The sequence below is a fragment of the Thermomyces lanuginosus genome (assembly GCF_041956635.1).
Source record: "Thermomyces lanuginosus strain ATCC 200065 unplaced genomic scaffold VTN49scaffold_29, whole genome shotgun sequence".
Lineage (NCBI taxonomy): Eukaryota > Fungi > Ascomycota > Eurotiomycetes > Eurotiales > Trichocomaceae > Thermomyces > Thermomyces lanuginosus.
Genome location: NW_027192363.1, coordinates 908,864 through 936,132, shown reverse-complemented (window position 1 = coordinate 936,132; position 27,269 = coordinate 908,864). Strand labels below are relative to the sequence as shown.

The 27,269-nt window shown below is 50.6% G+C and overlaps 11 protein-coding genes across 11 annotated transcripts; 4 read left to right on the top strand and 7 right to left on the bottom strand.

The window, feature by feature from the left end:
- Positions 1–80: 80 nt before the first annotated feature.
- VTN49DRAFT_3886 (uncharacterized protein) lies at positions 81–1,223 on the bottom strand (the record flags this gene model as incomplete). Its single annotated transcript, XM_069411770.1, has 2 exons — positions 81–690; positions 745–1,223. The coding sequence occupies 2 exons, from the start codon at positions 1,221–1,223 to the stop codon at positions 81–83; spliced, it is 1,089 nt and encodes a 362-aa protein (XP_069268356.1).
- Positions 1,224–2,313: 1,090 nt separating this feature from the next.
- VTN49DRAFT_3885 (uncharacterized protein) lies at positions 2,314–3,609 on the top strand (the record flags this gene model as incomplete). Its single annotated transcript, XM_069411769.1, has 2 exons — positions 2,314–3,366; positions 3,418–3,609. The coding sequence occupies 2 exons, from the start codon at positions 2,314–2,316 to the stop codon at positions 3,607–3,609; spliced, it is 1,245 nt and encodes a 414-aa protein (XP_069268355.1).
- A 731-nt stretch (positions 3,610–4,340) lies between these two features.
- On the top strand, positions 4,341–5,474 carry VTN49DRAFT_3884 (uncharacterized protein; the record flags this gene model as incomplete). The annotated part of the gene is made up of 3 exons (XM_069411768.1): positions 4,341–4,579; positions 4,629–4,733; positions 4,781–5,474. 3 exons carry the CDS (start codon positions 4,341–4,343, stop codon positions 5,472–5,474), a joined length of 1,038 nt encoding a protein of 345 aa, XP_069268354.1.
- Positions 5,475–5,676: 202 nt separating this feature from the next.
- Positions 5,677–7,133, bottom strand: VTN49DRAFT_3883 (uncharacterized protein; the record flags this gene model as incomplete). Its single annotated transcript, XM_069411767.1, has 3 exons — positions 5,677–6,841; positions 6,898–6,951; positions 7,012–7,133. The coding sequence occupies 3 exons, from the start codon at positions 7,131–7,133 to the stop codon at positions 5,677–5,679; spliced, it is 1,341 nt and encodes a 446-aa protein (XP_069268353.1).
- A 1,121-nt stretch (positions 7,134–8,254) lies between these two features.
- VTN49DRAFT_3882 (uncharacterized protein) lies at positions 8,255–10,405 on the bottom strand (the record flags this gene model as incomplete). Its single annotated transcript, XM_069411766.1, has 8 exons — positions 8,255–8,533; positions 8,605–9,082; positions 9,134–9,501; positions 9,550–9,681; positions 9,734–9,820; positions 9,866–9,937; positions 10,006–10,124; positions 10,204–10,405. The coding sequence occupies 8 exons, from the start codon at positions 10,403–10,405 to the stop codon at positions 8,255–8,257; spliced, it is 1,737 nt and encodes a 578-aa protein (XP_069268352.1).
- A 496-nt stretch (positions 10,406–10,901) lies between these two features.
- Positions 10,902–11,368, bottom strand: VTN49DRAFT_3881 (uncharacterized protein; the record flags this gene model as incomplete). Its single annotated transcript, XM_069411765.1, has 5 exons — positions 10,902–10,988; positions 11,035–11,081; positions 11,132–11,215; positions 11,265–11,277; positions 11,333–11,368. The coding sequence occupies 5 exons, from the start codon at positions 11,366–11,368 to the stop codon at positions 10,902–10,904; spliced, it is 267 nt and encodes an 88-aa protein (XP_069268351.1).
- Positions 11,369–11,760: 392 nt separating this feature from the next.
- Positions 11,761–12,174, top strand: VTN49DRAFT_3880 (60S ribosomal protein eL38; the record flags this gene model as incomplete). The annotated part of the gene is made up of 3 exons (XM_069411764.1): positions 11,761–11,824; positions 11,917–12,045; positions 12,125–12,174. 3 exons carry the CDS (start codon positions 11,761–11,763, stop codon positions 12,172–12,174), a joined length of 243 nt encoding a protein of 80 aa, XP_069268350.1.
- A 186-nt stretch (positions 12,175–12,360) lies between these two features.
- Positions 12,361–13,116, bottom strand: VTN49DRAFT_3879 (uncharacterized protein; the record flags this gene model as incomplete). The annotated part of the gene is made up of 2 exons (XM_069411762.1): positions 12,361–13,017; positions 13,105–13,116. The coding sequence occupies 2 exons, from the start codon at positions 13,114–13,116 to the stop codon at positions 12,361–12,363; spliced, it is 669 nt and encodes a 222-aa protein (XP_069268349.1).
- Positions 13,117–13,689: 573 nt separating this feature from the next.
- On the bottom strand, positions 13,690–15,530 carry VTN49DRAFT_3878 (uncharacterized protein; the record flags this gene model as incomplete). The annotated part of the gene is made up of 5 exons (XM_069411761.1): positions 13,690–13,991; positions 14,048–15,011; positions 15,070–15,201; positions 15,252–15,435; positions 15,487–15,530. The coding sequence occupies 5 exons, from the start codon at positions 15,528–15,530 to the stop codon at positions 13,690–13,692; spliced, it is 1,626 nt and encodes a 541-aa protein (XP_069268348.1).
- Positions 15,531–18,092: 2,562 nt separating this feature from the next.
- On the bottom strand, positions 18,093–19,695 carry VTN49DRAFT_3877 (uncharacterized protein; the record flags this gene model as incomplete). The annotated part of the gene is made up of 5 exons (XM_069411760.1): positions 18,093–18,629; positions 18,736–18,979; positions 19,038–19,186; positions 19,238–19,512; positions 19,563–19,695. 5 exons carry the CDS (start codon positions 19,693–19,695, stop codon positions 18,093–18,095), a joined length of 1,338 nt encoding a protein of 445 aa, XP_069268347.1.
- Positions 19,696–20,506: 811 nt separating this feature from the next.
- VTN49DRAFT_3876 (uncharacterized protein) lies at positions 20,507–23,710 on the top strand (the record flags this gene model as incomplete). The annotated part of the gene is made up of 2 exons (XM_069411759.1): positions 20,507–20,856; positions 20,914–23,710. 2 exons carry the CDS (start codon positions 20,507–20,509, stop codon positions 23,708–23,710), a joined length of 3,147 nt encoding a protein of 1,048 aa, XP_069268346.1.
- Positions 23,711–27,269: the final 3,559 nt, after the last annotated feature.

Sequence of the window (27,269 nt, the reverse complement as noted above, 5' to 3'; positions counted from 1 at the left end):
GGCACCTGTGACCCCATCCGCTCCCACGCAACACACATCAGCCAGCCTTCATTGTGATCTTCCACGGAAAGATGATCAGCTCATGCATAAGCTTCCATGGATGCGCGTCGGAATGCGTAGATCTCAATAGATTCCTTGGCGTAGTATGCCATCGGCAGATGAAATCGGTTCTCTTCAAGCACAACAAGGTTGGCGTTACGCATAAGATCAAAGAAAATTGCTTCGCTATCGTGGCGCCGCTTTGCAGCTACTAAGATGAGAGCTCCCGGTGAGCGCCCGGTCAAGACATCCAGCACTCGAACGAGCGACGGTAGACTGTCAACATTGTAGGTGCAGTCCGAGACAAGAATGATGTCCGTCGGTCGATCGAACTGATTGGGCAGAGGATCCTGGTCCCAGTCAAGAACGTCGAAGTTGACGGTCGATCCTCGGGCTAGATGTGCCTGCTCAATGTTGCGCATAGCAATTTCCGCGGCTTCGGTCAGGTCAGTGAGTGTGACAGCACACTGAGGCAGCATTTGAGCAAGCGCAATCCCAACAATGCCACATCCACATCCCAGTTCAATGACGCGGAGGGTTTGTCTGGCGGGATGGAGTAAAACCTCGCTCAAATGGCTCATTGCTGATTTTTGCTCACTGGCGCCAAAAATGGCCCGCTGCAAACAAATCACCGTAGCAAGGGCAGCATCCCTGACATTATCAGCATCTACAGTCCATTCATTGCAATGGCCCGACGGAACCAACCAGATGTGTCGCGCAAAAGCATTTCCCGTTTCCTCCCAAATGGGCAGTTGGATCCCACGGCAGAGCTGGAAACGCCGTTCAATGAGCTTGTCTGCAGGGTTCGTGGAGGATGCGTCAAATGCAGCACTCCGTCCGGAAATGACCACAGGAATTGATTCAGGGTTATCCAGCCTGTCACAATAGGTATATTCTACAGTAGAGGACTCCACAGATAATCGAAGGCTGGCACAAGTCGAGATAAGGCGGAATGGTCCCAGCGTCAGTGGAAGCTCCCTCTTTCCCGCCTGCCATTGACACGAGATTTTATGCAAAACGGAGTGTTTTGTGGCATCAAGCAACCTCACTTCCAGCGAGGCATCGTCGGCAAGAAAGTCGTCTCCCAGGTCGGTAGTGATGGTGATCAAAGCTGATACTAAGACCTGCCTGCCTTTTTGCACCTGGGCCTTGGGCGTTTTGAGAAACCGCACGTAATACACCATGGTTCAAAAGGTGCAACGCTCAAATTGGGTAGCGCATGAACATCGATATATTGTTGCTGGTGAGAAAACAGACAGTAGACTACTCTGAAGGCGAAGCATTGACCGAGGTTTTGGCTTGGCCCAGTGTCCATTTTGTCCATCAGCTGGTAACCGTAATGTTATTAGCCGACGGGGAGCCCCGGCTAGGGCCATTCAATTGAACCGCAAGCCCGACTGCCTCTGGCAAATCCTGGTTATGCGCTTCTTCCCATGTCGTCAGCTAGCTGCGCATTCAAAAACTCCTTGAATCTCGATCATTGACACTTAAATCCAATTGCAAAACAGGCCTTTAACGATCACAGAAGAATTGCTTGAAACTTCGAGTTGTGGCATGCTCAAGCCGTCCATTCCTCCACTTCCCCAGCCCCGAATGATGTGGAGAACGGGACGTGCGCAGGCTTACAATTAACGGTCACTTACAAGCTTGGCAGTTAAGTAGCGGGCAAATGGCCATGATAGTACTTTGGCCAGTTATGTACAGTCATTGTTGAGGATTGCGAATCGAAAGCAACAAATAGGCACATGGTGGAAAAGGCCTATTGACTGAAGTTGTCTGCCACCCTTCGAAGGCCGAACGATGGGCTACAACGAGGACTGTCTGATCCTTCTTATTAACAGTTGTACTCCGCACTTACCAATAGGTAAGTTATTATGCCCATGGTCGCCGGGGTTTCACAGTCAATTCCAAGTTTTCTGTGCTAAATAGAAAAGTCAATTCGCTCAGTAAACTGCAATTCCTCCAAAATGAAGCGCAAACGCCATTCGCCTGTCAGCAGAGCATGCAATCTCGTGAAACAGATTACAGAGCTGGTTGGCATGAAGTTGAATATCAAGCCAGTTGTTGGTATGTGCGCGCTCACGTTGATTGGTCCAACGGCGATTTAATTCTACAGCTGATGCTTACTAATCACCCCAGGCCTTCCGTCCCTTCCGTCATCGCGGCCTCAGCCCCAGATTCCAGCCACATGATTGAGTCGAGCAAGGACGGAGTGCTCGATGCAGGCCACCGTACGGCAAAGAGAGCGGGCAGCACGCAAGATAAGCGGTGAAGATGATTCGCACCAATGATCCGCGCATACGCCGACGAATTGATCAACTTTCCCAGAACCTTCAGTCCGCCAACGAGACGGCGCAAGAGGGCGTCTACCACTTCTCACAAGCCTATCTGAATCCTTGCTTGACAACAATCGGAAATTGTGTACGCGCATGTACTGCGCCATGTTTCCCAAGTCGCGAAGAAGTTCTGCGTCGACGTCGACGGCGCAGCCGGGCCGAATTCAGCTTTGACTTCTACGATGACTGGGACAATGACGATTCCGGGGACAGCCTGCTGGGATGGAGTCATGGCGAACTGGACCGCTTACTTGCGGGCAGTGGCGCGGTGCGAAATACGGCCGATCAACCGCGACGGCAACGGAAGATGAGCTACGGAGCGGCTCGCATGCGGCGAAGATCCACGTTGCCCGACCAAAGGGACGATCCGACGGTAATTCCAAAATCGTCACTGATCGGGTTTCTCGAACGTTTTCCATGGATTGGCCCTCGCGTCATCAAGTATCGGCCCTCGGCCGCCGATCTGCAGGAACGACCAGGGCGATTGTCTCGATATGAAGAGGAACAAGGCGACGGAACTGAGAATCAGCCGCTGATGGAGGCTGCAGAAGAAATTGACGAATCCCCGGAACCGAACAAGGGCAAGACGCACCAACGCGTTCGGAGTACAACCCAATCGTCCCAGGATACGACCAACTCGCTAAGCTCGCGAGGAGACTTGATACTGAGCGATTATGATGACGAGGATGCCGTTCCTTTGGATGATGAGTTTGCAGATGCGCTGGCGCGTCGAGCTACATCCGATGACCAATTAACTCGGTCGGGAGAATCCAGACGAACTCCTTCGCAGAGTACAAATACAAGTCAGCGGGAGAGTAAATTGAAGTCCCCGGATACATCTGACAAAGAGAGTCTGCTCCGAGAAAACGAAGCTTCGATAGCGGAAATGATCAAGGAGGAAGAAGCGGTGCGAATTGAAGAGGAGCGCGAGATTGAGCGCAAACGACAAGCGGCACGGCAGTTAGCCGCTAGTCGAGGACTAGATGGACAGGTACATTGTCTGAACCCATATTGGATAATTAGACTGACTAACGGTTTGCAGCCTCCACGACCACCATCGGCGACCTCAAACTATAACATGCATCAAGATCAGAAGCCTGACGAAGTCGCACAAGAAGGGACTGAACCATTCCCCTCTCTCCCAAGGACACCAACTTCGGTGCGCTCTGCCTCCCTGTCGTCTATGATGGATTCCGGTGCAGAGACAACGGATCCAAACAAACCAAACGGGTGATTTCGAGTCCGAGCAATAAGCGGTTTTGACAATAATGCCCATTAATGACGACTTTTGTATATTAGCTTACGAAGGAACGACATGATTTGTTGACTGTTTGCGAATATTGTCACTTCTTGCATGATGGATCTTATTTTTTTTTTTTTTTTTTTTTTGTATAGTCCACAGAGTACTTCAATCAGGGAAAGATCAGGTGGTTGTTCAGCAATTCGATTATGCTGTAGCTCTTTTTATCGAGAGTATGGAGTACCTGGAGCAAGCTGGACAGTAGAACGCCAGAGAAGGTACTCGAGCAACTTTTGGAGAAGTTCTCGGCTCGCATGATCCAGCCCATTATTGTCTCGGCCCGCCGGCTTTTTACCAACGTCAACTGGCTTGATCCCTAATGCCAGTTGGCTGTTAGCTTTTCGGTCCATTTTCCCAGCAACCTCAAGTTTTGTAAGCGGTCCATTTTCTGCCTGAGGCAGAAACGTATCTCCCCACCAGGCAGGGCAGAGGGGCACTTTCGGTCTCTTTATCGGGATCTGCGAGCTTTAAGTGTTGTTTGGTTGATGAAATCCGTCGGCACCGCCAAGTACTGGAACACTGCGGGCCAGACTTGAAGGGACAGAATCTTAGGAATACTAACATAATATTCGTGACTTCCATCTCAATCGGTTAGGTACTACCGCTTCGCAAGGCCCAAAGCATTTCCAATCGACGGCACAGATTCTCAAGTCTCTGATTTCAGCATGGCCGAGAACAAATATTCCTCGTCCCCGGAATGGGCAGATATAACACCCATTCCCCTGGACGATGGCAGCAAAGACGGCGAGGGTCCGGCACCATTGGCCAGCATTGCATACCCACCGGCATACGCGGAGGCCACGGCCTACCTTCGAGCAGTCATGGCTAAAAACGAGATGTCCGAGAGAGCTTTGAAACTGACGACAGATGTGATCATGATGAATCCGGCGCACTACACCGTGTGGTATGTTTATTTCTGTCCACGCAATTGTCACTCGCTGACTTTTCTCCAGGCTCTACCGAGCCAAGATTCTGTTTTCTCTCAATAAAAACCTCTCAGAAGAAATTGCATGGCTCAATAAGGTGTCATTGAAGTTTTTGAAGAACTACCAAATATGGTACGTTGACATACTTTGTTAGTAGAGCTAGGCTGAGTGTTCTGGAGGCACCATCGTCAAGTCCTCATGTCAAACAGGGCTGCATTCCCGACGCTCCCTCCACAGGAATTGGATTTTCTGATGGAAATGTTTGCTGAAGATGCCAAAAACTATCACGTGTGGACTTATCGTCACTGGCTTGTTCGCCATTTTAACCTGTGGGACGACCCGCGTGAGATCAGAGACGTTGATCGCTTAATCAATCAAGATGTGCGCAACAATTCCGCATGGAGTCACCGATATCTCCTTCGATTCGCGCCCCGGGAAGGCCCTGATGCCGGAATGGCTAATAGTGGAATACCTGGTGAAACCAAGGGGCGGCTGGATATCGTCGACGAGGAGCTTGTTGATGCAGAATTGGAATATGCGAAGTCTAAGATTCTTCTGGCGCCGGAGAATCGTAGTCCGTGGCTGTATGCTCGAGGTGTCTTGCGGGCTGCGGGCCGGCCTCTGTCAGACTGGAAGGAGTTTGCGAGCCAATTTGTCTCCGTGTCAGAATCGGGCACGGATGTGGAGGTTAAGAGCAGTCTGGCTCTCGAGTGGTTGGCAGACGTCTACAGCGAAGAGGCAGAAGGGCAAGAGCAGGCAGCCACGGAGGCGGTCAAAATGCTCACTCTGCTCAAGGAAAAATACGACCCTATTCGCCGGAACTACTGGGATTACAAAATTCGACAGCTAAGCAGTGCCGCCGCGTCTGCTTAAGTCTGTGCAACATGTGCAAAGTGATCGTGCAGTCCTTGATGCTGTCCATTGACTGACTCTCGATGGCGGTTGCCTGACCTCTGTATAACAATCGACTGTGATAAGGAATGATGCTGTACATGAAATTATTACCAGTGGGCACTTCTATCCACCGGAACACATTCTAACCCAATCCGCAGCCGTATCCTGGTCTAGTTGACGCTCATACCCATCCCTGATCCAGTTTCTCCCTCCACTCCGATGCCATACCCGTGGTGACATTGCTCCCTCCGCAAACGATGATCACAACCCGACTATCAGGGGTCAGATCTGGGATTGCTTCCTTCAATCGTGAAAGCTGCTCCCTAGAAACAATCTCGTATTCTTCGTCGGAACCGAGAGCACTATCTGCGGATGCCGAAGTCGACACATGCCCATTCGCCTTGCGGTGCTTGCCAGCAGCAGTTTGTTCGTCCGCGTAACCTTCATCCGCATGTGAGGAGATCATCTTTCTCTTCGTACCCCGCAGTTTGGGAGTATCGCCGACTACCGCTTCGACGCAAACGCCACAAGCCAACTCCACAAGGATTCGCTCGTCATCAGCAAGTCTCAAACACCCTCGTGCAGCCTCTGCGTCAGATAGTGTTACGCTGTGAATAGCGATGCCGGGGGGTGGCGACATGCAGTAATCGAATGTGCGCTGCGAAATCCGCACGCAGGCTAACGACACGGCCATAGATGTGACTTTTGGGAGCGTAACAAGGGCATTCTTCTGCAGTGCCAGTGCCAGAGAGGCAGTGCCGTCCGTCTCCACTGCTAAGATATGGATATCCCTCTTTGGTGGCGTCGATTTTCGCCGGCGCTCTATCCCTTGAATGAGTCCGTTCATCAACCCGCCTCCTCCAACACTGCAGACGATTGCATCGACTGGCAGCTCGCCATTATTCTCTCGTCGGACTTTGTGTTCGTTGTCCTCGTCATCATCATCATCGTCATCATCCCATGGAGGTAGTTGTTCTGCCAGTTCATCGACAATTGTGCTATTCCCTTCCCAGATTGCCTCGTGGTCGAATGGGTGCAACGCTATCCGAACAACGTCGTCCTCTACCCCTGTATTCTCAGCCATGAGAACCCCGCGCATGTACTCTCCGGCCGCGGCAATGGTCTCGCCGTACTGCACTACCTGGGTGGCACCAGCAGCGCGAATCTTGCGAACCATCAACGGAGAAGACGTCACTGGCAAGACCACAGTACAAGGATATCCCAGTGATCGAGCAGCACAGACAGCAGCCAATCCAGCATTACCCCCGGAGTTTATATAGAAATGCAGTCGACGGTTTGCGTTGGCTGGGTTGGCAATGTGATGCAGAATCAAGGAGCCCATTGCCCTAAATATCCGAAGTCAGCCCAGCTTTCGTGTAGCCCTTCAAAGAGGCATGCTTACCGTGACTTGAACGAGCCACCGGGCTGAATATTCTCAAGTTTGAGGAAGATACGGCTGTGGATTGGTTTCAGCATCGGTACACTTTCTCTCGTCGATCAAGGGAACTGGGCGTACCATCCTGCAGCTTCTGACAAGGCGGCGGACTCGATCAACGGCGTCTTGACCCATGGCCGCTTCGTCTTGTTCCCCTTTAGGGATGTACTGGGTTTGGTCTGAGTGTGTGTGAGGACCGCCATGGCATATACCACCAAGACGAAGGGATAACTAGACGAAGCTCTTCTTTCCCTTGAAGATATGGATGAATCGAATATGGTGTGTATGGTCAACTAAACACCATCCACTCAACGTTTCCGGCCTGAAGAACGCGGATAACCAAAGAAAACCAAACAAGCAGACCCCAAGCAGAAGAAACAAGATAAGACCTTGACAATCCAAATTCTCCTGTACGACAAAACAACAAACAGCAAGGAACCAGCGAAACCCGCCTCTCTTATCTAAAGCAAATGAAACATCAACCCCGTTGAGATCAGATACGATTTTCCCCGGAAAACCTGTGCACGCCCTTTTTTTTACTGTATCCTCTTGTAGCTACTGCTACATTTCGAATGACATACGCCTCCGGGCCGCGTTCCTCCACCTCCCTTTCTCCCCTTTACTCCAGAAATTCTAGCTCATTGATTTTAACATCCTATCTATTCCTTGAAAAACATCCAATCATCAGCCGTAAATTTTCCCTATCATAAAGATCTACGAAGTCTCCCGATCATCCATTTTCGAGGCTAGATGATAAAGGACGGGAATGGCTTAGAGAAAAGTTACTTGTTTTAGGGTTATGGTTTCCATGCGGACGGGTTTAGCTTTCCTTTCATTCATTCTTACGCAAAACCCCTGGGGATGTTTTTGATCGGGAAAGGTTGGGAATTCGGTTTTCCGCGGGAAACGTGGGGGGTGTGTAGTATTTGTGCCCTGTGGTGGATGGGATTCGATTAGGAACGGTTATCGACGGTGTGTGTTGAGGAGGAGAGGGCTGGATCCATCTATCCTCCATTGGAATGTTCCACGGGTTCGATGGATCATGGGTGGCACCCCGCATTGCTTATTTTCATGATTCAGTGGCCAGAATGACTGACTACTTCTCCGCACGAGTTATCTAAGCTCCGTCGGTTCCGAAGCTGATGAGTCGGGCGGGAGCTTGTGATTGTCACGGGCAAGGGTACTACTAGTTACATCATCCCAAGTTTGGTGTAGATCATGCGATTGGAAGTAACTGGAGAGCTTGAATGTTCGGAGTATGAGCCGGAAGTTTGCATTATTCCGTTCGTGTCTATCTCTAATGTACACTAGTAGAGGCGTTCTTTTAGTCCTCTACAATCAGTTTGGGGAACAAAATCTTCCAGTCAACGCCTCCCCTGGCATATGTCTGGTCTCCCCCATACATCGCGTCCCGAAAGCCTCTCTTCGCCGGATCTACCCGGATCATGTCCAGGATCTCTGCGGCCTTGTCCGGCATGAACGGCTGGAGCAGGAGAGCGGTGATACGGAAGGTTTCCATCGCGTTGTAGATGATCCGATAGGCTTGTGTGACGTCTGTTTTCTTATATTCCCATGGGGCCGTTGCGTGGAAGTATTTTTGTCCCTAGTTTTGACGAGAAGTCAGTTTCAGCTCGAGTCTCCTGAATCGAACTGGTCTGGACACGAAAAACTAACCCGATCGATAATCCCCATTACTTCCCGAATTGCTCCCTTAGGGTTCAGATTGTTCATCTGATCGGCCACACGACTGGGTACACTCTTGAGGAACTCCTCAAACTCAACATCCTCTGCGGACGGTTCCGGAAGCTTATCCTCCGCAGCCGCCCGCATGCAAGGTTCCACGTCGCGATTGACAATCCGGGGCACACGATTGATGAAATTGCCAATTCCTGACATCAAAAGTTTCTTGTAATCCCGTACAATGAACGAGTTGTCATAGTCAGAATCGTCCCCGAGCGGCCCCTGATACGTGAGGAAGAACCGCATCGTGTCGATCCCGAACCGATCGACGGCAAAAAACGGGTTCACAACGTTTCCGGTGGATTTAGACATCTTCTCCCGATTCATCGTCCAATGCCCATGCACGAGAATGTTTCGCGGCAGAGGAAGGTCCAACGCCAGCAAGAATGCCGGCCAATAGATGGCATGGAAACTAATTCGTCAGACACAGGAAGTCGTTTATTTCAAAACAATGAGCACTTACCGGACGATATCTTTTCCAATCACATGGATGTCCGCTGGCCATCCGAGCTTGCTCTCCTCTCCGGGAGGGAACGGGTAGCCCGCTTTGGTCAGGTAGTTCACCAAAGCATCCAACCACACGTAGACCGTCTGCGAATCATCCCCGGGCACTCTGATGCCCCAGCTCAGTCGCTCAATCGGACGCGAGATGGAGAGGTCCGATAAGCCTGACTCCACAGACTTGACCACGGCATCCATAAACGGTTTGGGCCGGACAAAATCTGGATTATCGTGGTAGAATTGGAGGAGTTGGTCTCTCAATGCGGACAAGCGGAAGTGATAGTTCGTCTCAGATGACCACTCGACCTCTTTGCCAGTTTCAATGGAGACCTGAGCCATTAGTGTCAAGCTCATGTCAGCTCAAGGTGAAAAACGTACCATGCGCTTTCTCCCCGTCGCCGGGTCCAGTGCAGACTGAACCTGCGACTGAGGGAAAAAAGTCTCGTCACTGACGGAATACCACCCTTCATGTTTGGAAGTGTAGATATACCCTCTGTGCTGCAGCATTTCCTATCATCGAAGTCAGAACCCGTTCGCATTGTCTAATTGCCTTTGCTCATACCCAAAAATACCGCACAGCCTCTTTGTGAGTCTCATCAGTCGTCCGTATAAAATGATCATTCTTGATATTCGCCATTTTGGCCAGATCCTAAACCTGTCAGGCCACATTCATTTTGTAACGAATGCGACACACCTGGAACGTCTTGCAATTCATGTCGCAAAACGATTGCGTATCCATCCCGGCCTTTTGCGCCGCTCTTTGGATCTGTCAAGTACCGTCGTCAGGAACATTTTCTTGATAATCATCCCTAGCTCGCCGCGCGCGTATCCAACCTTGATTCCATGTTCGTCCGTTCCAGTGAGGAACTGCGCATCAGTGTTGCCTAGGAGGAGCTGCCATCGTTTGAAGGTGTCCGCGAGGACCATCGTATAGAAGTGGCCGACATGAGGTGCTAAAACCATCGTCAGTCGTTGTCAATTGATCCATTCCACCTTCCTCCTTCTCGCCCTGTATCCATCAAGTCGACATACCCGCATTGACGTAGAAGATCGGTGTCGTGACGTAGAATGGCTTTTTTGTGTCGGCCGATGTCGCATACACACGATGTTGAAGTTTAAGCCATCGCAGCGAATTCAAGCATGAGGCGCATCTCGACGAAGGGCGCGCGAGCCTGTACGTTGACGCCCATGAGAGGGCGCGAGCTGGAATTCTCGTCGCTAAATTCCTCGGCATGGAGTGTTGACAATGGTTCCTTGAAGTTATCTTCTCTTGCGATAACCTGCACCAAAGATGTGGTCCAAGCTTCACGTGCTTTCTATTTTACAGGGTCAGCTCCGCGCTTCCGCCTTTTTCCCTCTCCTCCGCTGAACAACCAAACCTCGACATTCACAGATCTCTACAGTCTACGAATACAGAACCCGTGGATGGCACTCTAATATACCCATTAAATCCGTCAGAGTCATGGCTATGGATACTTGCCGCGATATTTCGAATACTGACGAACGCTAATTACAGCTCTCCTAGCACCACGCAACGATTCACCATCATATCCACCGGCCGTTCCCGCTGCCAAATCGATTGAACTAACACAACATCGATGGCACAAACCGGATATTCATGACGAATTTATCTAGATAACGTTTAAAGATACGCGAAAAAGAGTCCTTTCTCGGGCGACCCTCGCTTTTCCCTGCGTGTCCCAGCGAGGTGAGCAAGTATGCTGGCATGATCACGCAGTTCGCGGCGCCCTCAGATTTGCCTGGACCCTTTCGATCAGGGCTTCCCTAGATGCACCCTCGTCGGGCAAAAGATTTCGCTGCGCATCGTTAGTCAATGTGGCAAAGTGTGTAGGAATCACATACTTTGCGCAGCCAACGCTTCAGTTCTTCAGTAGTCCACTGGGTCGGGTCTGCAAGGGTAAGAAAGAGAATCATAATGCGCAATGCTCATGAATCGTACCCCCTACTGGGTCCGGCTCGGGAGGAAATATGTCGCCTCCCCAAATCGACCAGACGGAGGCGGCAGTCACAAGAGCAGCGAATCCTACGCCATCAGTACAATACGATTGTTTATGACAGTCTGAGGACGGTACCAAGAACCAAATTCTTGCATAGTTCATTAGTAGCTGAAGCGATGGATGCGACATGTCACCGAACTCACCTTGGCATTCACCACCTTTTCGATCTGAGTCGGCATGATGATGATCCCTTGTTGTAATTTGGAATTCAATGCTTATTTCAAAGAACGGAGAGAATTATTCAACGCCATCATTAGTGAAACTTGTCAACAACGGCATGGTAACTTGCTAGCTTGCAGCCTGCAGCACGTGAAATCATGGGATCACATGATGTCATTAAATGCGAGATTGCCAAGCCACAGCAGCTAAGCCGCCCTCACTAGCCGCAGACCCACACAGGGTTTTTCACGATGAAACCCTAATTTCCTAAACGGACCAGAAATCCCACAATTGCTCGGCACCAAGATCTAGGCCAGCAGCAACACTCAAACAACACGCCCCGTCCCCGTCTTGCAATTTCTCCTACGCATCCGTCCCAGTCGTCTCAATCGCACGACCAAGACCAGTCAAAATGCCGACCGAAGTTTCTGATATCAAGCAGTTCATTGAGATCTGCCGTCGGAAGGACGCTTCGTGTACGTACAACTTTTACCCAAAGGCGTACCGGACTTTTGTTCTTGAACGATTGGCCAGTTGCTGATGGTTTTTTTTTGTGGGAATTGTTCAGCCGCCCGTATCAAGCGGAGCCGCAAGACGACGCAGACCAAGTTCAAGGTCCGATGCCGCCGCTACGTCTACACGCTGGTCCTGAAGGATGCCGATAAGGCGGAGAAGCTGAAGCAGAGTCTGCCTCCGTGTATGTGCCCGTGACCCATACAACGTCCATTGTCGTTAGACTTTCGAGCAAGAAGCTAATTGGAATACTTTGACTACAGCGCTCAAGATTGTCGATGTGTCCAAGGGCGCTTCCAAGAAGAAGATCTAAGTGGAATCCTTGGGCATGATGAACGGGATGGATGGGGGAGATGATGCATAAAGCGACGCAAGATATCCACGGGTCTTGATCGCAATGCCATTTTTTTCGAATGACCTGTACACTGCGTCTCTAAATAGAGATGAAAAAAAAATGGGAATCAAAAACATTCGAAAAAGCTCTCATTCGCCTGTTCCTCTATCGATACTGAATCTCCTCATACGTCGTGATCCTATATTTCTCACATAACTCCTCAATGTGACCCCTTTCGAACTTCTCTAGCCGAAGCTCAAACTCCCCGAAATAGTTTGGTGTATCCGACACCTTGACAAAGCCCGTCGACTCGAAGAGCGCCAAACTGCGGTGATTCGTCTGTCCAATCTTCACAGAGAGGCAGTCGATGTCCCGACCATTATCAGCATTATCATCAGACGAGACTTCCCGATGAAGGAAATCCGCTGCAATTTCCCGACGATGCAGCGCAATATACCGTAAGAAGGTCAGCAATGCAGCACGGCCGTATCCATGCCGTTGATGCTGTTTCTCAGCAATCATCAATTCAACCTCACCAATGATCTTTGAATTCTTCTCCCCGTTTCCCTCCGCATGATCTCCGTAGTCACCATTATCATCATCTTCTTCCTCCTGGCGTAGGAAAAGATTCACATCCCCAATCATCCGGTCCTCCGCATCTGCTTCCTTTTCTAGGATTCGGTCCTCCGCAGATGACGATTGTCCAGACCATGGGAGGCATACGATAAAAGTCAACTTGTCTGCATCCGTCCTCCAGCTTCGCTGCATGTTATATTCTTCATCCAGTGAAAGAGGTTCTGAGGCGGTTGCCTCTCGAATTTCCTGCTCGTTAATAGTCATTAGCGGATATACATGTTTTCGAGACCAAGCTTGACAACAAAGGACTATATGCTGGACAGGAATGCCTACAGGGTCTTGCATCCATTCATGATACTTCGGTACATGATGTGCGCAGTATGGAACAAGAAGAACTGATGAGGTACATATTGCTGTTGGGATGTATGATCAGCATGATTTGTTGTCGTTTCTAACTCAATGTAACAGTTGCTTTGTCCGAGGGTGGTGCTGGGATATATATATACCAGTGTTGGCGTTGATGAGCATGGTTTTCCCTGTTCGATGGCCACGTTTGTTCAAAATCCTTTTTGTAGAACCGAGCAAAAACTCGCTCTTCCACGCAATTGAAGTTCAAAGTGTTAATCGTCTCGATTGGCTGTTTTATTCGACCACAGATGAAGAGTGTCCAGAGAATTTGTGCCCTGTGACACTGCGTGCCTGGCGTATTTTCTCATTATCCGTTTACGGAATAGTGCCCTAGGTCAAGCCTATCCGATCTGATTAGATCAATCGATTTACCTATCGTTTCATCGCTCGAAGGTCATCATCTGGCATACTACTGTACATTATAGGTAGCTCGTGACCGAATTCACCGTTATGGAGGATATCTATCAGTAAAAGTTTCAAACGACGGCTGGCGATATTAGAACCAGCACCTCATTCCATCTCTTCCTGGCCCTTGAAAAGCTCAAATTTCACGACCTCCACCTCCAGGGTCTCTGAGTCCAACAGCACAAGTTCCCCAGTCTCATGGAATTTTGGAATGGTAATCAGGCGTACTTGAGTCGGTGCTTTCACCTCAGACGATTCTGGAATTTCCATGTCTGTCCCGTTTAGTTTGAATGGAGATTCACCACCCTCAACCACTGCGGTCTTGAATTGTGGTTGATTGCCAATGAAGAAGACGTGTGGACAGGCCTGAAGAATGAACGGATCGTGTGTCTGAAATGGGTAACACCCTATCATACGTGTCAATATTGATCAGGAGACTGTTGGAGGCATACAGCAGGCTTACAAAGTGTGTCTGGTGCAGTTGGAACTGTGCACCGCCATCGGAGCATGGCTTCCATGATCCGTAATCGCGTGTTCCCATCGTCATTTGAGGGACTTTGGGTTCCATCCTCGTCTGCAAAGTCAAGGTACCGCAGCACATCGTCGACGTTCTGGCCGCTGCAGCCCCATAGCCGCCAACCATCCACATAACCTTCCCATGGGTTCGTCACGTTGTCGAACCAACCAGGCTCTGCCTCGTCTTCGAGGCTGTCGGCGCCATACTGCCGTGCACGAGGCAGCATCGCTCGATGGATGGGTTGCTGAGGTAGAGCCACATTTGCAGGATCCGTCTCACCGGGCATAATCGTCACCGGTATACTCGGAAGCAGTTCCGAAAGAAACGTATCCAGCTGTGTGATGGGTGACGGATTATACGTTGAGGCATCGTAGCCGTATTTTCTCGGTGCTTGCTTTTTCTTCGTTGTAGTCGAATCGCCATTTTCGGTTGCAGCTTTAGCAGTTTCCCCATTGCCCAACGAGTTTCCGGCGATGATGAGCCTACTAATTCTCGCCGATGAATGTTCATCGTCAGAACCAGCATATCCTAGCAAGTAATCCAACAGTAACTCGAGCGTTAGATTATCGCTCGACGATCCAGATATCCCCAGTCCGCTGACAAAAGCGATCTTCGAAGGTTTGCTGCTGTGTCGTTTGAGAGGTCTATTCGTCTTATCACTTGCGGCTCGTTCCCATCGCTGAGGTTGTTGTGGAAAGTCTGGGACTTTGATATCAATGACGTCGAAATCGCCGTTAGCATTCTCAGTGCCAAGTACAGCAATGATCACGCCTGTCACTAAATGCGTCGCTCGTAGGGCGTTCCCGGTCAGTCTTAATCGGCCAGATTCATCCTCCAGCATTACTTGCGTCGCTCCGGGATTGGAGGGATCGACATATGTTTGGCGAGGAGGAGGAGCGGCAGTGAAATGCTGTCGTTTATCAGTCCCTGCATCTTTTTCGCACGGAAGAGCTCGCTCAAAAACTCACATCTTTGGCCACATCATCGAGCACGTTTGGTTTCAGAGGCAGGTCCATATATACGGTGCCAACAACCCAACATAGCTGTCCCTGTCGAACATCAAGTACACGGTCCACCCGTCGCGCCTCCTCGCCGGCAATCTACGAGCGTCAGACTCCGATCCCTCTGGTTGCGGCCTGTCCTCACTCACACTAAATCCATCCCATGCTTCTTGCGCAATTTTCACAACTGCCGGTTTCAATTTCGTGAGTCGTAAGAAATACAAGTCACTATACTGCTGCTGGTACTGTCGAGCATTTGCTGCGGGCAAACGGAACGTATGCAGAGGATCATATGACGACTCGGCACGATTATGGAGCGGAAATTCGCTGGTTCTGTCCGACTCGTCAGTCGCAGGATTTCATCGATCAAATCGAGGAACTTGCGTTGGAGGACGAAGAAATCGCTCCTCTGAAGATTCGGAGGGCATGACAGCGATGCAGCCGCAGCTGAAATATCAATCAAATCTATTCAATTGCCTTTCAAATGGTTATGCGGAAACGGAGCTACTCGATCAGAAGTCTGAGTAGAAGTGGGCAGGACGCGCTTGACGCGTTTTTTGGCGATGCGCATCGCCATGACAGTTGGCGCTGCTTCCCCATTTGCTGCCTTAGGCATGAATACAATATTAACCACCCACTTGCTTTATCAGGTTAAGCCCGGCTCGAGGGATCAAGTATGGTGGATTCCAGCCCTAAATCCGGAGCCCCTCCCCAGAGTTCCCGCATCACAATCTCAACGGATACTAGGCTCTATGAGTTCACCTTAATGATCTCCCGTTTCTCCCCTTTTCACTCTAATTTCACACTCCCACTCACTCTCAATTGCTCCATGTGTCACCCTTCGCAATGTCACTATCTCCCTCGAACAACTCGCTGATCTCTGTGCGGGGTCGGTGAATCCCCAGCCTCATTGTTGCACGTACGAGCTCGCACGCATGACGATCGAGAGGACTCTTTTACGTTGGACCTCACTAAGACCGCCGAAGATACGCTGCCTAATCTCGTGACGCTGCATTTTGACTCTGCTTCTCAATAGTCATCCCCATTAACAAAACGACCCTCACACATGGGTAAAGCATGTCAGCTTCAATTTTACTCAAAAGATCTAGCAATTTGTGTGATGGTATTCTGTGGTGTGTTTGGGGTATCAAAAATATATGATACGTCTGATCGACTCTTCTACACTCCGCACTACGAGCATGATTCATGACGCAATGATGTGGCACAGCAGCTTCCCAAGCCCATGGAGTTGGACGAATCCACCTTGCCCATTCCGTCCTATCTTTGAGTCCGGCTACTTAACTCAACTCGGAGTTCGGGTTTCTACCTGCTGCAGGATGCAGGCTTTCAAGATTTACATACGGCCCAGGCCCTTGCTTCGTCCAAGTTACACAGCAGGTGACACGTGTAAAGCTGGACCTGAATGGCCAAAGGGAGACCCAAAACGATTTAAAGGCGCGTCGTCACTACATCCATTTCCCTCTTCGAGTTCTCTCCCTTGCTTAACCAGATCAACATGGCAGCTTATGTGTATCAGTGCCTGACGCCTACGGCCCAATTGCAGCCTACTCTTTGAACATGCAGGTGGCATGTCTTCGATTTTGGGCCCTCAATGTTTGGGAAGAGCCTATTGAATGCCTTCGTTGCTCGAGAAAGAAACAGATTTCGGACACTCCGCAGCGAAAGCATCATGGACTACACCTGGCTGAATGGTCATTCAAGTCATGGGGCCTACCGAAAGGTGGAATCTCTGACTCTCCCATCTTTTATCAACAACTCGGCCGTATTTTGATCACTTGATCAGCAAAGCTGAGAGATGTACACCGTCAATGGCGCGCTCCCTCGCAGCCAATTACCAAACTAGGTGTGTCAAGGATCTCTGATTTCTTCGGAACTCAACAGAATATTTCGGTCATATTTCGCAGCTATCGGTCGGCAAGAGTCATTGTATAGATTCGAAAATAGATGCAGGCCATCCAACTCAACTGCTAGTCTTTGATGACTCCTCATCATCACAGCTGTCCTTGATTCATACACCATTCGGCAGGTTTCACGGGCAACGTCAGCATCGACCACTTTCTTCGTGCCGCACATTCATTCAGTATCAGTAGTTGCCTCGGCTTGAGGATAGCGTTCGCTGCTGACGTCGCCCGTGCAACCTGCCAAATGGTGTATGAACCAAGACAGTCTGTGTCATGTAAATCAGGAGTCTCGAAGAGGCCGTTGTCTGGGGAATCGTCTGTACCAACTCCACACTCTAGACTCTTGTCAGTGAAAATGAATGCTATAGCCAATGATATACGTCCGGAACAGTGAGAGCTTTTCATTGTCCACACGTTCCGGACGGCTGGATGGCTTCGGTACTGGAAGCCATTTCCATTGGATTTTCATGTAGATAGAGTTTAGACTAGAAAGGTTGAGTTTGACCTGCGTCCCGAACATATTCGAGTATATATTGGTATATCCTTATCAGTAGCCGTAACGTACCTTCTCGAGCAATGATTGAATGATTCTGTGCTCTGTAGTCAGTCAAATGCCATGAGCGAACCAATATTAACACCATCCTCCCATAAGACCTAGCCAAGGAAGGGTTTACCCGAAAACCAGAGAGGATTCCAGTGACTGCGAATTGTGACGATTGTCGATTGGCAAGGTACCTAAGGTACTGTACAAGGGAACGTATATCCGATATCAGAGCAGAACAGTATGATGCAGACACAGGAACGCATATTGTATATAGGATAGCATGAGTGATTGGTTTTTCTTGATTTTCTCTTTTTTCTGTGGTGGTACCTAACAACATCAAATCGGACAACGCAATCAAGGGATTGTGGCGCTCTGATCGGCTCTAGTGACGAGACGATTGAATGCGACCGTTAGTGAACGATCTCACTTTTGGGAGACGAAAATAGACAACGGCCAACAACACCAGGAGCAACACAATGTAAATGTACATGTACACATCTTTGAAAACTCCATGGCACTCACTACTAAACGGCACAGCCATTGACCATCGCTTTGTTGCCATTTGCTCGCGCTTCTGCGAGTGCTGGTGGTGGTGGTGGCCCAAATACGGGCTTTTCTGCTGATTCCTCAGAATTTCGGTCTTCTTGAGCGGCGTCATGGTTGGCACGGTTGGATTCATCGTCTCGCCCACCTGACATTTCTCCATTCTGTCTCGCATGGTCTTTACCGCGGTCTTTACTGTGGTCATCCCCATTTTCGCTCTCCGTCCCCTCACAGTCACCATCTAAATCTAGGTCCACAAGGCCTTGACCACGGCCTTGCTCCTGCATGCGCCGACAGAGAGCCTCCAAATGGTTGCTTTTCCGTCGCCACTTCTCCAGCTCTTCCTGGTTCCGAGTCCGTTCCTCTGCCATCTCGAGTATATTTCGATTCGTTTGGTCGTGTTTACGCGTAAGAGTAAGGTTCTCTTTCTCGAGCCGCTTGGTCTTTTTGGACATTTCCTCCATTTCCTTGCGGAACGTGAGGAATAGCTCGTTGCTATTGTTCAGGGTGTCTTCAACCTGCGAAGCCTTCTTAGATATGATTTCCTGCAACGGGCAGCGGCGCCAAGACCACAGGGGTATGCGAAATACGGACACGGTCAGATAAAGGCGGCAGAGAGCGTACCTGCTTGAACTTCTCGACGTAGATATTAAGCTGACTACGCAGCTCCGCTTCCGTGTGGGAAAACGTCGAGACCTGCGCGGTAAGAGCACGGCAACGGGCTGCCTCACTTTCCGCTATCCGACGTTGCTCTTCATACTTGGCCGTCAAGCTTTGAATCTCTGCGTCCTTACTGCGCAGGAGAGTAGCATAATGAGACTCTCGGAGTTCGAACTTTTCACCGAGCGTTTTGAGTTTCGCGCGTAATCTAGCTCACGTTAAGTCCATCTGCCGCATCGTAGCAAACTTGCAGAAGAAAAACTCACGCTTCGTCCATGTCAACATCCGTCTTCTCATTCTTTGGATTCCCTTTTGAGGCCATGACCTCCTGGATATCGTAGAGGAGGGAATCGAGGCGCTCATTGACAATCTGACGGGCCTTTCTCTCGTTCTCCTCGAGCCTCTTGTTTTCATCCTGGACGTGATCTTAGACCCAGCAAACCATTTCTGACGAATAAGCACCCACCTTGACCTTTTTGTTCTCCTTCGTAAGCTCCCGGCAGAGTTTTTCCAGCTTGTCTTTCATCGTAACCGTCTTGTTCAACTCAGACTTGCCCTTGTCCTGATCCTTCTGCAGCTGATCTGCTCGCTTTTTGCTCTTGGCATAATCGCGATCCAGTTTCTTCATATCCGCCAACAACTCAGTGTACTTCTTGTGAACCGTCTCAAGACGCGTCATGGGAGACTCGATGTTGCTCAGCAGCTGGTTTAGATCTCTCGTCGCTTTTTTCACCTCCCGTTCTGCGCAAATGTTAAGGCCACGGTCCTGTCGATGGATCCGAAAAACATACCAATCTCGGCCTCCTGGTCCTTTTCCCCGGCCGCATCTTGCTCCAGCTGTGAAATCTTGGCGGCGAGCAACTTCGAGGTCTCGGTCGGGTCGGGGACCTTCTTTGCCTTGTTCTTCTTCGAACTCGACGTCATTTTTGGTGAAATTCGATCAATATACGCGTGCGATGGCCGGAGCGGGACGGCAGTAAAACGAGGAGTGTGCGCGTGATCCGGCAGAGCCGATGGCCAGAGATTGTCTCCGATGATTCGAATGGGATCCGAGACTGCAACTGCCATTCCTGGACCGCAACTGGCCAGTTGCGGTCGCGGCAACAATCGACAACTGGGCTGAGCTACTAAGGTCGCGGATCTTTAACAACCTGCTCCCCGAGTAGAAATGATCTGAACTGGGATTCGGACGTTTCGTGGGATTCTGTATGCAGACCGATCCCCAACACGCGAAGCAGAGAAAGTCGCACACAAATCCGATCCGGCGAAGTTCCGCAACTGTACAAACACAAAGCCGCCAGAAAAAGAACTGCAGCCCGAGTCGATGCTGGAATTCACCTCTCAGTCGGTGGTTAGGATTAACAAGCAGCCTTCGCAGCGGAGATTCGCGCTTTTCCGTATTTGGTTTAGCGTATGATCCTCTGGGGAAGTTTTTGATTAAGCCTGAATCGTAATGACGGAGAGGGCTACGATCTGCCAGACTGTGGGTTTCCTTGGTTGCGTGCGTTCTCTTGCCTGCGCCGCGCGTCTCCGAGTCTGCGCATGCCGCCACGGAGAAGTACTGTCGATTTGTGGCGCGGGTGCGGTGTGCGCTTCGCGATTGTTGTCGGCTAACCGGATCGGAGTGGAGGTTGTGGCAACATCGAAGAAGCTCCACGAAGCCAAAGAACCACCTGGAGGGCTTTGCTTGGTTCTTGCAAACAAATCTTCTTCGAGCCATCGCTGAGTGCTCACGATGCTTCTACGGTCAGCGGCAGCAGTGCGCCGCCATGGCATCGGACTGCTTTCTCGGCCATACCTGTCCCGCGCGCGAGGGCTACGAGCAGCATCGACTGTGACGGATCTCAACCGCTACCCGAACGTCGGCGAGAAGCTCCACGGGTTCACCATAAAGGACAAGAAGCATGTCCCGGAGCTGCATCTATCTGCGATTCTTCTCAAGCACGACAAGACTGGTGCCGACTATCTCCACGTTGCGCGGGAGGATAAAAACAATGTGTTTGGGATTGGGTTCAAGACCAACCCACCGGATGCCACCGGGGTGCCCCATATTCTAGAACACACGACCCTGTGCGGCAGTGAGAAGTCAGTATTGTTTATGCGGTTGGTGTGTCGGGAGTAGTTTTGCTGATTCGGCTGCAGGTACCCGGTCCGGGATCCGTTCTTTAAAATGCTCCCCCGATCTTTGTCGAATTTCATGAACGCCTTCACCTCGTCCGACCACACAACGTACCCGTTCGCAACAACAAATCGGCGCGATTTTCAGAATCTGCTATCCGTGTATCTGGACGCAACACTGCATCCACTCCTGAAGGAAGAGGATTTTCGGCAGGAAGGATGGAGACTAGGCCCCGAAAATCCACGAGCCGCGGAAGAAGGCGGCGCAACAAAGCCGGAAGATATCGTCTTCAAAGGGGTCGTCTACAATGAAATGAAGGGGCAAATGTCGGATGCGAATTATCTTTACTACATTCGCTTCAAAGAGCACATCTTCCCGGCAATAAATAACTCAGGGGGCGATCCGCAGTTCATTACAGACTTGAGCCATAAGCAGTTGGTAGAATTCTCTCGCAAGAACTATCATCCCAGCAATGCCAAGATAGTCACATACGGAGACATGCCCCTGGAAGAGCACCTTCAGCAAATCGGCGGCGAGCTGGATCGGTTTGCCAAAGGTCTCAAGGACACGGATGTCAAATTGCCACTTGACTTAAGTACCGGTCCGCGAGATGTGACTGTCACCGGTCCTATCGATCCCTTTACCAGTGACGATCGGCAATTCAAGACGTCAATATCTTGGCTAATGGGAGACACTACGAATGTTGTCGAGACCTTTTCCGCCGGGATCGTGTCGTCCTTACTCCTTGACGGATACGGCTCGCCAATGTATCGAGCCCTGGTCGAAAGTGGGATCGGATCGTCGTTCACGTCCAACACAGGCCTCGACACCTCATCCAGGTTGCCCATCTTCTCTGTTGGCGTCAACGGTGTCAGAGAGGAGGATGTGCCAAAGGTGAAGGAAGTGGTTCGGAGTGTTTTCCAGGAGTCCCTGTCGGACGGCTTCAACGACGACAAAGTTCAAGGCATTCTTCATCAACTCGAACTGGCGCTCCGCCACAAGACCGCCAACTTCGGAATTGGACTCATGGAAAAAACCATGACTTCTTGGTTTAATGGGAGCGATCCGATGAAAGAGCTTGCGTGGAACGATGTGATTGATGAATTCAAAAAGAGATACGCCCAAGGCGGCTATCTTGAGTCGTTGGTGGAGAAGTATCTCGTCAACGACCGATATCTGACCTTCACCATGGTCGGATCTCCTTCGTACAATCAAGAATTGGACGAAAAGGAAGCGATCCGCAAGGAAGCCAAACTTGCGGACCTGGTGTCCCGCTTCGGATCTGCAGAGAAGGCCGTGTCGGAACTTTCCAAGGCAGAGCTGGAGCTTCTCAAAGTCCAGGAAAATGCCCAATTAGCAGACGTCAGCTGTCTGCCCACGCTGCATGTCAGCGATATCTCTCGAGAGAAGGAACGCAAACCCGTTCGTGAAGCAAACGTAGATGGCGTGGAAGTCGTCTGGCGCGAAACGCAAACGAACGGGTTGACATATTTCCAAGCCTTGAACCAGCTCGATGGACTGCCCGACGAGCTCCGCTTGCTGATGCCGCTCTTCAATGATTGTGTGATGCGGCTAGGGACGCCAAACCGGAGTATGGAGCAATGGGAGGACCTCATCAAGTTAAAGACAGGCGGTGTCTCGACGTCCTCGTACTTGGTGTCGTCGCCTACCGCTCTGGGCGAATTCAAGGAGGGCCTGCAGTTTTCTGGCTACGCTCTGGACAAGCATGTACCTGAAATGCTCGATATCATCCGGACGCTGGTCGCAGAAACCGACTTCACGAGCGAGGCGGCCCCAAGAATGATCCTGGAGCTGCTGCGGCTGACGACGAATGGCGCACTGGACACGGTCGCGTCGTCGGGTCATCGTTTTGCGGCCAATGCTGCGGCCGCAATGCTGAACCGCAACCATTGGATTCAGGAGCAGCAGGGTGGCTTGACCCAGTTGCAGGCTACGGCCGATCTTCTTCGCGAGGCCGAGACGGATCCAGACCGTCTTCGCGAGTTAATCGACAAGCTACGGCAGATCCAATCCTTTGCCATCTCCAATTCCTCGAAGCTGAGAGTGCGCATGGTATGCGAACCCGGGCAAACAGCAGCCAATGAGAGCACACTGCAGAAGTGGCTTAGCTCATTGCCGCCGGCCGCCCAACTTCCCGCCGCAGTCAATGAGGAAGAGCGCACGCTGTTGAACAAGCAGCATGCGAAGATGCTGCTGTACGACATGCCCTATAAGGTGTATTACTCCGGCCTGGCCATGGAGACGGTGCCGTTCACCGATCCATCCAGCGCTCCCCTGAGCGTGCTCTCGCAACTCCTGACGCACAAGTTCTTGCACCCGGAGATCCGCGAGAAGGGCGGTGCCTACGGCGCTGGAGCCGGCAATGCCCCACTGAAGGGCCTCTTTACGCTGTCCAGCTACCGCGACCCCAACCCGTCTAACACCATGAACGTGTTCAAGCGGGCGGGCGTGTTTGCACGCGATCGCGCCTGGACGGAGCAGGAGCTCGAAGAAGCCAAGTTGAGCATCTTCCAAAGTCTCGATGCGCCGACAAGCGTGGATGAGGAAGGGCAGCGCTACTTCATGAGCGGTGTCACCGACGAGATGGACCAGCGCTGGCGCGAGCAGGTTCTCGACGTCAACGCCAAGGATGTCAGCGAGGTGGCGCATGAGTTCCTGGTCAACGACGCCCGTCAGCGGGCATTATGCATCTTGGGTGAGCGTAAGGATCTCGCCCAGTCGGATGAGTGGACTGTGAGGAAGCTTTCCCTCCAGGCGCAGGCGGAGGAGCCGGTTGACGTCAACGAAGCGACTGCATGATATCTGTGAGCCTGAAACGGTTTCTCTTGTACAGGTATGACGCATACTCATTATAGAATTACCGATATACCCCGGTGTTTGTACAATATGTATCACTACGCAACTCCCAATACACATGCCTTTTTTTTTTGAATCCTCTCTTTTCTCGCTTCTCTCCATTGTCCTTGTCAAATCACGCGCAGCTGGTCCGAACAGATACGTCTCCAGCCACTATCTCTCCCCCATGGCTGGCAGATCACCAGTATAGCGCAAGATCAACCCCCATGCCTGGAGGGAATGGATCCAAGCCTTGCTGTTTGTCGCGTCGAAGGACGCCTCCTTCGACAGCCAGGCACAAACGCAGGGTTCATGGATTCATTTTTTCAACCACCCCTGTTCTGTCTCTCCAGGAGGCATGCTCCGTCTTGATCAGAACTGCCCTGGGATTCCTTTCTCCGCTGGGGAGGAGTCCCGTACCTGTGAGGAACTGGGGGGCGGACTGAGGACGTGAGGACATTCTGTAAGCTTGCTTCCTTTAACGGTAGGATGCGTGTACAGTACCTGGTAGAAATAGCTATCTGGAAGTTTTGTCAAATGTTCATGGATTTGTATATTCAGCGTTCTGCGTTAGGTCACCATTGAACAGAAATAAACATACGGCCCTGGCTGCATAGTGATAGGGTTAGGGTTTGGAATGATCCGGGTGGTGGGGCTGTTCATCCAGATCCAGATCTGATCGGATCGGATCCATCGAAATGCACATCCAGGGTTTGATACGCGGATTTGGATTCAATGAACTTTATGCATCGTATAAACCCTGTCAAAAGATGCATATCTACTCGTATAGTATTAATGTGTTTAACGTCAGCATTAATTCGGGGCCCAGCACTTTTGGCAAGAATCGCATTCTCAGGCAATGTGAGAAACTTCGTTGGTCGAGATTGTTCCCCAGAGTTCCTCTCAAACTGCAAGGCGCCGCTCCGCGATCTAATTGACTGCCCTCTCAGCAGACGGCTGAACGCTAAATAATGTTGCCCTGCTGTGATGAACCTGACCGCTACGACTGATCAAGGGATCATCGGGCACCTCGTCCGGGCGTTAGCCTTCTAGATACTATGGTATATAGCGAGGGAGTCCTCAGTCAGGATAGCTTATGTCGACGTCAACGTTCTCACCAGAACTTCTGTTGTTCAACACATTGCATGAAGGACAGCCCAAGTAGTTTGTGGTTCAGCACAGATTGCGTAAAAAAGATGCTTTTTTTTTTTTCGGTCTCAAGTTACGCAGGAAGAAGAATCGGAAGACTGAAGTCTCCGAGGATACCGAAGTTGCTCCTGCACCGGCTTCGCCTTCAAAGGCATCCCTTTCCCAAAGTATCGAAACTTACACAACGGGGAGCATCTCTAAAGGTTTTCCATGGAAGACTGCGTCTGCTTCTTCCTCCACCATCTCGTCAGATAATACCATTAAACCACCTACCACGGAAGCTTCCCTTTCTCTTCACCGCCCGAAGATGATTTCGATCTCTGGGCTCTGGCTTTTGTAATTCTGCAGGCCAGGGAGTCTGACCTGGCAGACGACTTCGCGAAGCACCTAGCGTCACTGCAGGATGATTCTGACCCTTTATCGCCTAAATCAGTCCAGTCGTTAGTGGCGCGCCTCCTGGAGGATCGCGATAAGAAGCAATGGCGATTCTCGCTTTCTGGTAAAAGATGTTGAAGTTCGAGAACAAGCAGAGAGGGCTGGTCAAGTTTCTTATCTGATCTGATTCGATAGTTTCGGCCGTTGTCAGCTCTCAACCGTATGCAGGATTGGCATGATCTGGTGTTTCCTTGGTTCTCCCGGTACGTTCATCGGAGTTCTTAAATGTCGGGATGCACAATACCAGATTCTGACCGTATTACAGCTCATTATGAGCGATGCAGCCGCAAATGTGTCCATGTTGAGGGGCTTAAATTCCCTATGTGATATCCAATTGTACTGGCAGATCGTTGAAAAGACGTATCTGCAGACTTCATGTCGCGAAGGGTACAAGGAGCTCCTGGAACCTCTTACGAAGCTCTACTCGCACATACTCGAATATCAGGCTCGAGTGATCTGCTACCTATTTGGATCCCCAGATGCCAGTCTCGGATATCAGGGCAAAATTTCCGTTCGCGCAGTACTCGGCACAATATTGGATCGACCATGCGAAGTCTGTCGAGGCGGAGAAGGATGCACAAGAAAGCATTTTGGATTTCCTCGTTCATCGAGAAAAGGCTTACAGGGTTTGGGGCAGGATATTTGACCCTGATTCTCTCAACCCTCACTGTCCAGGGCGCTGGAACCCTACGCCAAATCTGTTATATTATGCATCGCTAATCGGTCTCCGACGTACGGCAGAATTACTGTTAAATAAAGGCTTCGATGTCAACTCAAAGGGAGGTCTTTTTGACAAACCTCTCCTGGCTGCTTGTTCAAGGGGCCACACGGAGATAATGAAGTTGCTTCTGGAGAAGGGTGCAGATATCAATGCGTATAGTTGTTTTGGCAATGCCCTCCAAATTGCATCCAGCGGGTCCGCAACGAGGTGGTTCAGTTTTTACTCGATAGGGGTGTTGACATCAATGCCCAACGCTGCCATTACAACAATGCTCTTCAAGCTGCGTCTCTTCAGAGTGACAAGGAAATGGTCCAGTTATTACTAGAAAGAGGTGCTGATGTGAATGCCCAGGGTGGCCATTACGGGACTGCCCTTCAGGTTGCATCTCAGCAGGGCAACAAAGAAGTGGTCGAAATTTTATTGGAGAGAGGCGCCGATGTCAATGCAGAAGGTGGATACTATGGAAACGCCCTTCCAGCTGCTTGCCATGAAGGCCACACGGAGATAGTGCAGCTCTTGGTAGCGAGGGGTGTTGAAGTCAAAGCACAAAGCAGTCAATGTGCAAATGCCCGTTCAGGGGCTATATCTGAAGGTTGAAGGGAAATAGTGGAGCTGCTGTTGGATCGAGGTGTTGATGTCAATGCACAAGGTAATGAGCACTACGGATATGCTCTCCAAGCTGCTTGTGCAAAGGCGACAAAGAAATTGTACAGCTCTTGCTGGAGCGCGGCGCCGATTTCAATGCGCAAGGTGGATACGTCGGTAACGCCTTTCAGGCTGCTTGTCATAAAGGACAGATGGAAATAGTGCACCTCCTGTTAGCGAGAGGTGCCGATGTTAATGCACAAGGTGGTAGATATAGAAATGCTCTCTCGGCAGCTTGTGAGAGTCGTCGCAAGGATATAGTGGAGCCGTTGTTGGAGAAAGGTGCTGATATAAATGGACTAAATGCTGGATACTACAGAACGACTCTCCAGGCTACTTGTGAGAAAGGCAACTATGAAATGGTGCACTTCATGCTGGAGCGCGGCGCTGATGTCAATGCACAAGGCGGACAGCACGGAAACGCCCTCCAGGCTGGGCAGACTGCTTGTTATATAGGAACTGCAGGGAAATAGTGCAGCTCCTGTTGGCAAGGCGTGCTGATGTTAATGCACAAGGTGGAAAGTACGGAAATGCCCTTTAAGCTGCTGCTGTTACCAATCATGAGCTCGTGCA